General features: G+C 42.3%; 1 protein-coding gene across 8 annotated transcripts in view; it reads left to right on the top strand.

Annotated features, from left to right (window-relative positions):
• The first annotated feature begins 13 nt into the window (after window positions 1–13).
• Window positions 14–12,459, top strand: part of Wdr76 (WD repeat domain 76) — a 38,169-nt gene continuing 25,723 nt past the window's right edge. The window contains exons 1-3 of one of the 8 annotated variants that reach the window (XM_027422014.2): window positions 14–121; window positions 3,236–3,622; window positions 12,348–12,440. In XM_027422014.2, the coding sequence (XP_027277815.1) occupies window positions 3,470–3,622; window positions 12,348–12,440 (246 nt within the window). In that variant the 5' untranslated portion in view covers window positions 14–121; window positions 3,236–3,469. Of the gene's footprint in view, window positions 122–408; window positions 563–1,286; window positions 1,428–2,425; window positions 2,557–3,235; window positions 3,623–6,492; window positions 6,513–12,347; window positions 12,441–12,459 lie in introns of those variants that run through there. The other 7 variants (XM_027422015.2, XM_027422018.2, XM_027422017.2 and 4 more) reach the window with 7 other exon arrangements.

The raw sequence follows: 12,459 nt of genomic DNA, 5'->3' as shown, positions 1-12,459 counted from the left end.
AACGACTTCCGGCAGAGCTAGAGGAACCGGAAATATGCCGGCAGAGGATTGTGGGATTGCGGAGGGACGCTGAGCGCGGGCTGCTTAAAGGGCCAGGCTGAAATTTTACGCGTCTTCGTAGGTAAGTTTCCCGCCTTTAATCTCTGAAGATTTGGAAGCTCCTTTTGGCGGGCAGTTGCTTCTTTGAGGTTTTGGTGAGGTTCAGGAGGGTTCGCCTCGCCCTTAAAGGTTTCCTTTGTTATGTTTTGGAGAAACGGAGCAGATAGTGAGGGGCTGCTTGTGCATCTTGTTGAAACCCCAGAAGTGTGGAGTCTGAGCCGGATATGCGGGTCACGTTTGTAATCCTAGCATCTGGTAGGCTGAAACAGGATAGCGGCGTTTGGAGGCCAGTCTGGGCATCAGAATGAGACCCTGCTTTTAAAAAAAAAAAAAATCCCTAAGGGCCATCTGTTGGTTGGAGCACACTCCGGAGGCTGAAGCAGGCGGATCTCCGAGAGATTGAAGCTAGTCTGGTCTACAAAGACAACATTCTGGGAGTTCAATATTATAGATGATCTTGAAGGTGCTGTTAATATAATTGTCAAATTATTTCACTTGTTTTCTGCAATTGGGCTCTTGCTGGTTGAAGACTGAAAACTGGCAAACTTTAAATTAGTGAGTGCTTACAATCAACGAAACAAGGACGAAGCCTAAGCACTAGAAAAGCCTTAAAAAAGGCAAATGTAGATGGAAATCTTTATTCTTCTTTATTTAATCTTGAGACTGTGTTTTGCTGTGTTGCCCAGGCAGGTGTTTTGTTTTTTTGTATGTTTTTTCACCCTCGATTTCTGAGTTGCTAGGATTAAACACACAGGTGTGTCACTTACAGAAATTTTATATTATGAAACCGGGTGGTGGTGGCTCACGCGTTTTTGTTTTTTTTTTGTTTTTGGTCACCCCTGGCCATCTATAGGTTTTCTTTAGTTCAAAACAGGTGCATTTTTAAAAAATTTTATTTATTTATTATGTATACAACATTCTGCTTCCATGTGTATCTGCACACCAGAAGAGGGCACCAGATCTCATAAAGGATGGTTGTGAGCCACCATGTGGTTGTTGGGAATTGAACTCAGGACCTCTGGAAGAGCAGTCAGTGCTTTTAACCTCTGAGCCATCCATCTCTCCAGCCCCGCCAAGTGCAATTTAAACCAGCATTATCAGTTATTAGAAACAAGCAACACATAATGCATCTTTTTTTTTTCTTTATTCTCCTTATTTTGAGACAGGGGTTCACGTAGCTCCGGCCTCCCTTGAACTGCCTGTATAGCTGATGACAACTTTGAATTCCTGAACTACCTGCCTCTACATTCCAAATTAGGGATGACAGGCGTGGGCTATCATGCTTAGCTGCTCTCCTATTACAGTTTAAAAAATACAGTAGCAGTCAGGTAATTTCCTAGTAGTGGTATTGCAGGGAGGTGGGCAGAAGTAAAGGTTGAATGTTGACATTGTGTGTATGGTGTGTGAACATCTCAGTGGGTAGGGGAAATGTGTGCACTTGTGTTACATACATGCACATGGATGTCCTTCCTCAGGAGCTGTCCGTCTTTAAAAAATTCTTATTTCTATGATTATTGGTGTGCAATAATTGTGCAATTGTGGTCCTATGAAGATGAGAGAACAGCAATGAGACATGTCTTTATGTGGGTTCTGGGAATCAAAGTAAAACCGCTAGCTTGCATAGCAGGTATCCTTTCCTGTTGAGTCATCTATCTCTCTGGCCCCAGTTGTTTTTGAGACAGTGCCTCTTGGACCTGGGGCTCTGTGCTTAGGTTAGTCTGGTTAGCCACGAAGCCTCAAAACTCCACTTGTCTTGCCTCACCTATGCTGGGATTATAACTCCAGCTTTTTAGTTTGGATGCTGGAGATTAAAGTCAGGTCCTAATGCAAGCACTTTACCAACTGTTTATTGATTTTTGTGTTCATTTGTTTTCCAGTCTTTTTGGCATTTATGAGGGTATGGATCTTTTTCAGGGTCATGAGGCAAACCAGAGGTCTGGTGTTTTTCTAAACTAAAGAGTCAATATTTTTCAAAGGAGGATCTCGGGACCTGCTAGTCACAGAACCCAATTGGGACCCCACATTCAGGGAGCTGGAGCAGTAGGATTAGGGGGCTAGCTAGTGCTAGAGCGTTTTCCTTGCCTGTAGCACCCTGGAAAAGCTCTGGCATTGTGGGGGTGGAGACAGCTGTATCCTTGGAGTTTGCTGTCAGCCAGTCAAACCCGAAAGGAGAGCTGCAGCATTAGTGATAGACTCTATCTGAATGGGCAGAGCGGTGAGCGATCAAGGTTACAAAACAAAAAACCGCCTAAAGGGCTTTTGGCCGGGTAGTCCAGACTGCTCTTCCTCCCTGCCGTGGAGGCTCCTCCCTCGGGGCCGCCCACGTCACGCGAGGCCCCGCCCAATCACGCCTAAGTTCTAGCGGGAAGAGCCCAGCTGCTCAGGGGCAGAAAGATGTCTGGGTGCAACGCAGAAGCTGAGGAAAAGGCAGGCTCCAAACAGTGTCCCCAGGTGCAGGTGAGACCTGATTCGGGCCCGGGAGGGATCTGCTAGACACTGGCACCTGATGCCAAGGAAAAGCTGTGATTCCTGCCTTTTTTTTTTTTTTTTTTTTCTTCTTAAAAGAGAAAATTAGGTCGTTAAGAGTTGAGGAAAGTTTCCTACCAACTCCAGAAATAATGGTAGGTTTGCCTTTAATCCTATCACTCTGGAGGCAGAGGCAGGTGGAACTCTGAGTCTGAGGCCAGCCTGATGTACACAGTGAGTTCTAGGCCAGCCAGAGCTAGGTGGTCAGACTTCCCCCCACTTTCCCCACCACCACCACCACCACCAAAAACCAATTCCAAAACCTTAGGATGGGTCTTGGGGCCCTTTCCTCTGGTTCCCTGCCTTTACTTTGTAGCAGTTACTGTCAGCTTTAAGCAATTACCGTTAACTTATATGTGACCTTTGGCGTAATTACCTCAGTTACAGACTTGTGATTAAGAAATGCACCTTCAGTGATTCCATTCAGGTTAGAGAATTAAATACACAGATTTTGGAGGAGGGAAAAATTTCCTAACAGGTTATCATTTTGAATCATGTTGTCACTATGAAGTAGGAATTATATTTGCTTCTGCAGATTTGCTTAGTGTCTTGTAAGGAAGAGCATAGGATCTGGGATTTCCAATACTGTTTTCTTTTATTGCCGCACTAGGTGAATGAATATAAAGAAAATGGAAATTGTGCTTATACTTCTTTGAGACCAATACAGACTACAACTTCAGGGAAAACAGCTAAGGCTTATTGTCTTTCTCCATTTTCGCTCAGCAATTCCAAGCGAGCACGATTTAAGTTGTCCACATCCCCATTTGAAAGCCATCCTAACAATGCGGTGGCTTGTAAGAAGACTGGCCGGAAGAAAACTTGTAGAAAGGGTGTAACTTCAAAGATGAAGGCCGTATCTTCCAAGGCAGAGTCCCTTCTGCTGAAACCACCTGTGGATGCTTACACTGACAGTGAGCTGCGACACAGCAGCACAGCAGAGTCGGTGACTCTCAGTGTGGACATGGGAAGCAGTGATGAAGACAGTGCACCAGGCCTGGTAAGAGTTTACTTATTTATAATTGTCTTCTCACTTTGAAACAAGAAGTTCTGAAAGCTAAGGTGGTGAAGGATCTCCAGCAAAATCTGTTTTATTATCTAATGTAAATTTAAAAAAGTGTTTTGTGTAGTATGCACGTGCTTGTGTGTGTGTGCACAGGAGTGTGCGTGTAGTATGTGTCCTGAGTGTGGAGGTTATAGGAATCAAAAGAAGGTTCTCAGGCATGAACATGAGAACCTTTGCCTGATGAGCCATCTTGTAAGCCTTTTAATTTAATGTATATTCCCTTGAGTTTTAATTTTAATTAATTTTTTTTTTTTTTTTTTTTGCTTTCATTATTTTGTTTTTCAAGACAGGGTTTCTCTGTAGCCTTGCCTATCTTAGAACTAACTCTGTAGACCAGGCTGGCCTTAAACTTACAGAGATCCACCTGCCTCTGTCTCTGCCTCTGCCTCTGCTTCTGCCTCCTGAGTGCTGGGATTAAAGACAAGCGACCAGTGCTCAGCTTAATTTTTAGTTTTTGAGACTGAATCTTGTTGCATAACCCAGGTTTACCTCCAACTTGCAATCTCCTTGCCTTTGCCTTTTAAGTGCTGGGATTACAGGTGTGTGCCACTATGTCTGACTGAAATGTAATTAATTAATAAATTTTGTGTGTGTGTGTGTGTGTGAGAGAGAGAGAGAGAGAGAGAGAGAGAGAGAGAGAGAGAGAGAGAGAGAGAGAGAGCGCAAAGGCTGGCCTGGAACTTGCTAGTAGATCACATTGACCTCTTCCTCTCAAGTGCTAGGATTAAAGATGAATGCTGAAATTAAAGTGTGTACCACCTTGCTTGGTTGTTTTTATAGTTTCCTTTTCATTTTCTGAGAAAGGGTTTCTCTGTGTCATGGCTGTTCTGGAACTTACTCTGTAGACCTGGATGGCCTTGAACTCAACAAAGATCCTCCTAAGTGAGGATTAAAGGCGTGCACCACCACAACCCAGCTGCCATAGTTTCTTACAGGCACTGCTAGATACTGTTGGTCTGGGACTGTACTTTGAGAATTGCTGGGTTAGATTATGTTTTAAACTAAGACTACTGGATATGAGGTTAACATAATGCTTATTTTTGCTTGGCTATAAGAAATAGAAACTAGCAGCAGAGATGTTTAAGCAGTGCTAATGACTAAGATACATTTTTCTTCTTTGTTTAAAGACAAAGTAAGATAATAGCATTTATTTACCTTTTTGCAGTGCTGGGAGTTGAATTTAGGGCCTCACAAATGCTAGGGAAGCAATGTACTCGTGAGATACTATTTTGAAACAGGGTCTTACTAAGTTGCCCAGGTTGGCCATGGAACTTTAGGTCCTTTTGTGTGTCAGCCTATGCATTATCTGGGATTGCTGCACCACCATACCATGCCTGGCTAAGATAACATGATAATTACATGCATGGTTCACTAGTTTGTTCTCTTTTCATTATCACCATTTTTTATTAAGGTGCTGGGGGATTGAACACAGGGTTTATGCATGCTATACAAGTACTGCCATTGAGCAACCTCTCTTTGGAGTAGGGTGACTAAAGGCTTTGCCATGCTTTTGGAGTAGTGTTTAGTCTTACAGTCTCCCTTCCCCACTATTATCTGTAAGAGCCTTGGACCGAAAGTGTAGAATTTTGTTTTACTTTCTGAGAACATTTGTGAATTTTTATCTTTATTTTCTACTAGTTTATTTATTTATTTATTTATTTATTTTTTAAATAAAGAATTGTTCGCCTCCTCTTTCTTCTTGCCATTCTTCCAGCATTTTCATTTAGTGTCTCAAGCTGGCCTGGAACTCACAATGTAGCCCAGGTTATTCTCAAACTCTTGATTCTCTTACCTCAGTCTCTCAGTGCTACTGGTCTGAGCCTCCATGCATTGCTTCATAAAGAATTTCTTAGGCCTGGGGATGAATAGCTCAGCGGTAGAATGCTTGCCCAGCAAATGAGAGGCCTCAGGTTCAACGTATATTACAACCAACAAACAAAATGATAGCTAAGTTTGTATGATGGTACATGTCTTCATCCCAGCACTTTTAAGACAGATGCAGGAGGATTCATGCAAATTCAGTGCCATCCTGGTCTACATAGTGAGTCCTAGACCAATCAGTGCTACAATCGAGATTGTCTGAAAAACAAAAAAAAATCAACCTCAAAAACAGTTTCTCATGTGGCTAGTGAGATTGTTCAGGGAGTGAGGGTGTTTGCTGCCAAGGCTGGTGACTGAGTTTGATTCCCAGGGCTTTCATGGTGGAAAAATAAAACAGACTCCTGAAAACTATACTCTGAGACCTCCGCATGTATGCCCACACATATACATACAAATAAATAAACAAATAAACAAATAGATGAATGTAATAAAAAGAATTTTTTGGTTGCTGGAGAGGTGTCTTAGAGGTTAGGCACATTAGCTACTCTTCCAGAAGTCCTGAGTTAATTTCCAGCAACCATATGGTAGCTCACAACCATCTATTATGGGGTCTGATGCCCTCTTCTGACCTGCAGACATACATGCAGGCAGAACACTGTATACATAATAAATCTTTAAAAAAAAAAAAAAAAAGGATTTCTTAGTATCTGAATACTTGATTATTTTAGAGATGGAGCCATGGATTCCAGTTCAGACCCTTTCTGACGCCACATGATCTTTAATTAATAAGACAGCCTGCTCTCGAGGTGGTGGCACATGCCTTCAGTCCCAGCTCCCGGGAGGCAGAGGCAGGCGGATCTCCATGAGTTCCAGACCAGCCTGGTCTACAGAGCTACACAGAGAAACCCTGTATTGAACCCTCCCACCTCCCCCCCAGAAAAAAAAAAAAAAATAGACGGCCTGCTCTCGTCCTCTGGCTTCAGCTCTCGGGCTGAGAGTACAGGTAGGTATATGCTGTGAATGTCATCACATTTGCTGTAAATTGTTCTGGGGATAGAACCCAGGGCTCATGCTAGGTGAGCACGCTACCAATAGAACTACATTCCTAGTTTCTGTTTTTTTTTTTTTTTGTTTTTGTTTTTTCATTTTTGAGACAGGTTTTCTCTGTATTGCCCTTGCTGTCCTGGAACTCAACTTTGTAGACTAGGCTGGCCTTGAACTCAGAGACCCACCTGTCTCTGCCTCTTCAGTGCTGGGATTAAAGGCCTGCCCATCACACCTGGCATTTTTGTTTTTTAATCAAAAATTTTTTTTTAGCTGGGTACTGAGGAGGCAGAGGCAGGCGACTCTCTCAGTTTGAAGCCAGCCTGGTCTACAGACTGAGTTCTAGGACAGGCATTGTTATGGAGAGAACTCTTGCTTCAAAAACAAACAAACAAAAAATTGGAGATAGGGTCTTAGATAGCCCAAGATGGAAACGTGTTGGGTTGGGCTTGGTGGTACATGTTATCCCACTGTTCAGGAGCCAGATGGATCTCTGAGTTTGAGGCCAGCCTGGTCTATATATCATGTTCCAGGATAGCCAGAGCTTCGTGGTGAGAGCGTCTCGAAACTAAAAACCTGTACTCCTTGTTTAGCTGTGGATGACTTTGAACCTCTAATCTTCCTGCCTCCTGTGTTAGTATTACACTTAGTGTAGCCATCACACCCTTGCTGCAGTTGATATTTTAAAAATAATAACCTCAAGCTATAGAAAAGCTGCAATAATATAGTTACATGCGTGGTATATGTCTGAGGCAGGAGGATCACAAATTTTAGGCTGGCCTGGCTGTAGTGCTCCATACTCAGACCCTATTTCCAAGACAGAAACCTAAGGAATTTGTACTTCTCACTTAGCTTATTTTCTTTCTTTTTTTTTTTATGATTTATTTATTATGTATACAGTGTTCTGTCTGCATATATGCCTAAAGGCCAGAAGAGGGCACCAGATCTCATTACAGATGGTTTGTGGTTGCTGGGAATTGAACTCAGGACCTCTGGAAGAGCAGCCAGTGTTGTTAACCACTGAGCCACCTCTCCAGCCCCAGCTTATCCTTGTGTTAATGTGTCATAGTCATAGAACATCTATCAAACAAAGAAATTGATCTTTACCCAGTGCTGTTAATTAACACATAGCACTATTAGAATTCCAACAGTTTTCATAGGCATTCCTTTTACGGTTCCATTACCTTGGCCAGAATTAGGTCTGTGACAGTCCCTCAGTCTTTCATGTCCACTTTTAAGAGTGGATAGTTATTTTGGATGATATTTCTCAATTTGGGTTATCTGGTGTTTCTTTTTTTTTTGTGGTTAGATTATAGTTTTGTTTCTTTTTTTTTCTTTGTTGCTACAGTGTCTTGGGACTGTAGGCTGCATGATTACTACAGGTTCTGTTTTTTGGTTAGACTATGTAATAATGGGTTTATCATGTCATCTTTTTTTTTTTTTTTTGGTTTTTCAAGACAGGGTTTCCCTGTGGCTTTGGAGGCTGTCCTGGAACTAGATCTTGTAGACCAGGCTGGTCTCGAACTCACAGAGATCCGCCTGCCTCTGCTTCCCAAGTGCTGGGATTAAAGGCGTGCACCACCAACACCCGGCTTTGTTCCCCTCTTTTACTGTTCTCCCTCAAGTCCTCCCACCAGCTTTTTTGTAGTTAGTTCCCCTCTCTGCTTTCTTTTTAAATCAATTCCATTATTGTTGCTTGTCTCTTTTTTAAAGATAGGATTTCCCTGTAGCTCAGGCTGGACTAGAACTCAGTATGTAGCCAGTGTGCCTCAGAATCTTGGCAATTATCTTGCTTTAGTTTTCCTAATACTGGAATTACAGACATGGGCTATCATGCCTCATATATTAAGGCTTTTCATTATTTGGAAGGATCCCATGAAAGTGAATGCATTCTCAGTATATTATGAAGTAACCCCCTCTTGTTTCAAGATTCCCAGTGTCCTCATGACATCGTGTCAGGCTTCAGATGTACTAGAGGCTGTCTTACATCTGATTCACTTCCTGTTTATCTGGGATTTTAGTTACCGCATGGTCAGTGAGAAGGTGTCTTATATGGAGAATAATATATTTTGTGAGAATCTGGGCATAGTAGCATACAACTGTAATCCCAGCATTCCAGGACACTGACACAGGAGGATTGGGAGGCTAGCCTAGGCAAAAGAGTAAACGCCTCTTTTTAAACTGCCCCCTCCAGGGGATGGGGATTGTATTTTGTGAGAGCCAGGCACAGAAACTACTTCATGTTAGTTTATTTTAAAATAAACTCAGGCCACACAGTGCTGACACACACCTTTAATCCCAGCACTCAGGAGGCAGAGGCCAGAGGATCTCTGAGTTGGAGGACAGCCAGGGCTACACAGAGAAACTCTTGTCTTAAAAAACATACAAACAAAAAACAAAAAGAAGGAAAGAAAAAAAGAAAAACCAACAAAACTAAACAACAACAAAACAGATATTGTGTATCTGTGAGTGGTATTTCCCAGAGCTGGAGTTATAAGCAGTTATGAGCTGTCCTGTGTGGATGCTGGAAACTAAACTCCTCATGGAGGGGCAGAGGATCCAGCTAAGGTGTGTATAGACTAGGGAGAAATTGTTTAGGAAGCCTCATCTGTGCAGCCATGGGAAAGTAATCGTATGCTGGGTAAAGCAGAGGAGCACCCACACTCCTGTAAATAACTCCAGTGAGCTCATTGGATCCCCAGAGTGCATTGTGGTGGGAAAGCCTCGGCTTGTCCTTGGGACCTTACGAGAATGGGTAGCTGTTGCTTATATTTTCCCTAGGGAAGGAATTTTAGCAACAGTGGTATATTTTATTATTGTATTTTAAAGATTTACTTTTTGTTTTTTTTTTTTTGTGATTGGGTTTCTCTGTGTAGCCTTGGCTGTCCTGGGACTCACTCTGTAGACCAGGCTGGCCTCAAACTCAGAGATCGGCCTGCCTCTGCCTCTGCCTCCTGAGTGCTGGGATTAAAGGCGTGCGCCACCAACACCCGGCTGTATTTGTTTTTTTGTTTTTTTAAATATTTATTTATTATATATGTATCATTATTTATATGTATATAAATACATGCCTGTGTACCAGAAGAGGGCACCAGATCTCATAGGTGGTTGTCAGCCACCATGTGGTTGCTGAGAATTGAACTCAGGTCCTCTGGAAGAGCAGCCAGTGCTCTTAACTGCTGAGCCATCTCTCCAGCCCCTGTTTGTTTTTCAAGACAGGGTTTCTCAGTGTATCTTTGAAGCCTCTGCTCCATCCCTGACTGGCCACTTCTTTTTCTTTTAAGATGGGAGTATTTCTAGCCCTGGCTGCCCTGGAGTTCCATATGTAGAGTAGGCTATTCTGAAATTCAGAGAGATCTGCCTGCCTCTACCTCCTGTGTGCTGGCATAAAGGCTTGTGCTACCATGCTCAAGCTAGTTCTTTTGAAGACTTATTTTTTATTGTTTTAGATATTGTATGTGCGCACTCATGTGCAGTTGTCAGAGGAATTCAGAAGTTTTGGGTTCTTACCACACTCAGGCTATTTTGTTTCTTTTGAAGATTTATTTTTCATTATGAGAGAGGGAGAGAGAGAGCGGGAGAGAGAGAGAGAGAGAGAGAGAGAGAGTGAGTGTGTTTGATCTGGAAATTATAGGTATTTATGAGCTTCCCAATATGGCTGCCAAGAACTGAACTCAGGTGCTCTGCAAGAGTAGTTAACTCTTGAGCCATCTCTTCCAACCTCTGTATTTTATTCTAGACTTCAAAAAACATTGATTGATTGATTGATTGATTGATTGATTAAATGTCAGTGCACATAAGAATAAATTTTAAAAAAGTTATTAGCTCTATACAAATTGACTATTGTGAAGTGAAAATAGTTTAGTGCTTCCTTGTAATTCCTCCTCCAATGTTTTTTTAAAAATTTGGCCCAAGGAAATGGCTCAGTGGGTAAAGGTGCCAGCTGTTAAGGGTGATGACTTGAGGTCAATCCCTAGGACCCACCCAGTATGAGAGAACCAACTATTGAAAGCTGTCCCCTGACCTTCAAATGTGCGCACACACAACAAAAACGTTTACCCCTTAATACTCAGATTCAACCCCAGGCCAGTTAAACCAGACCTGAAGGATAGCTTAGACATTGGTGCTTTAATTTTTCACATGAACTAATTAATTTGTGTGCAGTAAGGGAGGTTGCCGGAGTGATTGTACATACATGCTGTGGCATGTGTGTGGAGGTCAGAGGACTACTTGCTATTGGCTTGGTGGCAGGTGCTTTTGACTGCTGAGCTATATAGTCTTCCTGGCATTTGGTTTTTTGAGAGCAAGTTTGGCTTTGAACTCCTGATTCTCTTACTAGGATCATAGGCATGTGCCACTATGCCTGGCTTTCCTGTGATACTTGGATTGGACCCAGGGCTTGAATATGCTAAATACATGCTTTCCCACTGGGCCCTAAAGTTTCTTTAGAAATTTGTCCTTTTGTTGTTGCTGGAGGCAGGGTCTCTCTGTCCTAGTTTGGGCTTGAACCGGGCATGTGACTGAGGGTAACTTTGAACTTTTGGTCTTCTTATCTCTACCTCCCAAATGCTGAGTATGCATAGTGTCTTGCAGTGCTTAGGACTGAACCCAAGGCTTTGTGTGTTTTAGGCAAAGTTGTAGACAAACAGCTCTATCTTCAGCCTGTTGGCCTCTAGCTCACAATCCCATCATCGCCTTGACTTCTTGAGGAGTTGAGATCATAGGTATATATTATTACAGCTAGCTCAGAATGTTTTGTGTGTGGCTCATATGTGCGTGTGTACAGATTCTGTATGTGTGTGTATGGAGGTCAGAAGTTGACATTCAGTGGCTTTCTCTATAGATCTTCACCTTACTTTTTGAGACAAGATCTCTTACTAAGCATGGAGTTCATTGATGTCTACACTGGCTGCCATGAGCCCCAGGGATCCTCCTGTCTTTGCCATCCAGTGTGAACCACCCATATATGCATTTCTTAACTTTTTTTTTTTTTTAAGATTTTATTTATTATGTATACAACATTCTGCTTCCATATGTATCTGCACACCAGAAGAGGGTACCAGATCTCATAACAGATGGTTGTGAGCCACCATGTGGTTGCTGGGAATTGAACTCAGGACCTCTGGAAGAGCAGTCGGTGCTCTTAACCTCTGAGCCATCTCTCCAGCCCCTAACTTTTTTTTTTGAAATGGAGTTGTTGTTGTTGTTGTTATTATAGATTGGGTTTCTCTGTGTAATGGCTTTTACTATCCTGGAACTTGCTCTGTAAAGCAGGCTGGCCTCAAACCCAGAGATCCACTTGCCTTTGCCTCCTGAGTGCTGGGATTAAAGGCATGCACTGCCACCGCCTGGCTGTTATTATTTTTTAATAAAGATAACTTTTGGCTGCTAGGAAATAGTTTGCTATAAGGGCATGGCATTTGACTGCTAATACTAGATGACTTCTTTTTTTTTTTTTTTTTTTTTTTTTTGAGGCAGTCTTTCTATATAGCCCTTGGCTGTCTTGGAATTCATTATAGAGGCCAAGCTGGCTTCAAACTCATAGAGATCTGTCTGCTTCTGCCTCCAGAGTAGGGGTCAAAGATGTGCACTACCACAATCTCATATAACTGTAGGTTCAGATTCTCTTATTATCCTGTCCAGCAAAGATTATGGGCTGTTTGTTAGATAACATGAAATAATTAGAGGTTCTGTGCAGTTTGAACGGAATGGGTAGAGATCGAAGAATCTGGTTTTGTGTGTTATTTTTGCTATTAATGTGTGAGATAACAGATTTTTTGGGTGTATTTTCTAGGGTGATTTTTCAGAATTGTCACCTTATGAAAGGAAGAGATTGAAGAACATCAAAGAGAATGCAAACTTTTTTGCTTCCCTTGAGTTATCTGAGGTATGTATGGAGTTTGTAA

Source organism: Cricetulus griseus, chromosome 6, assembly GCF_003668045.3.
Source record: "Cricetulus griseus strain 17A/GY chromosome 6, alternate assembly CriGri-PICRH-1.0, whole genome shotgun sequence".
NCBI classification, from domain to species: Eukaryota; Metazoa; Chordata; class Mammalia; order Rodentia; family Cricetidae; genus Cricetulus; species Cricetulus griseus.
This window is presented reverse-complemented; position numbering and strand designations above follow the sequence as displayed.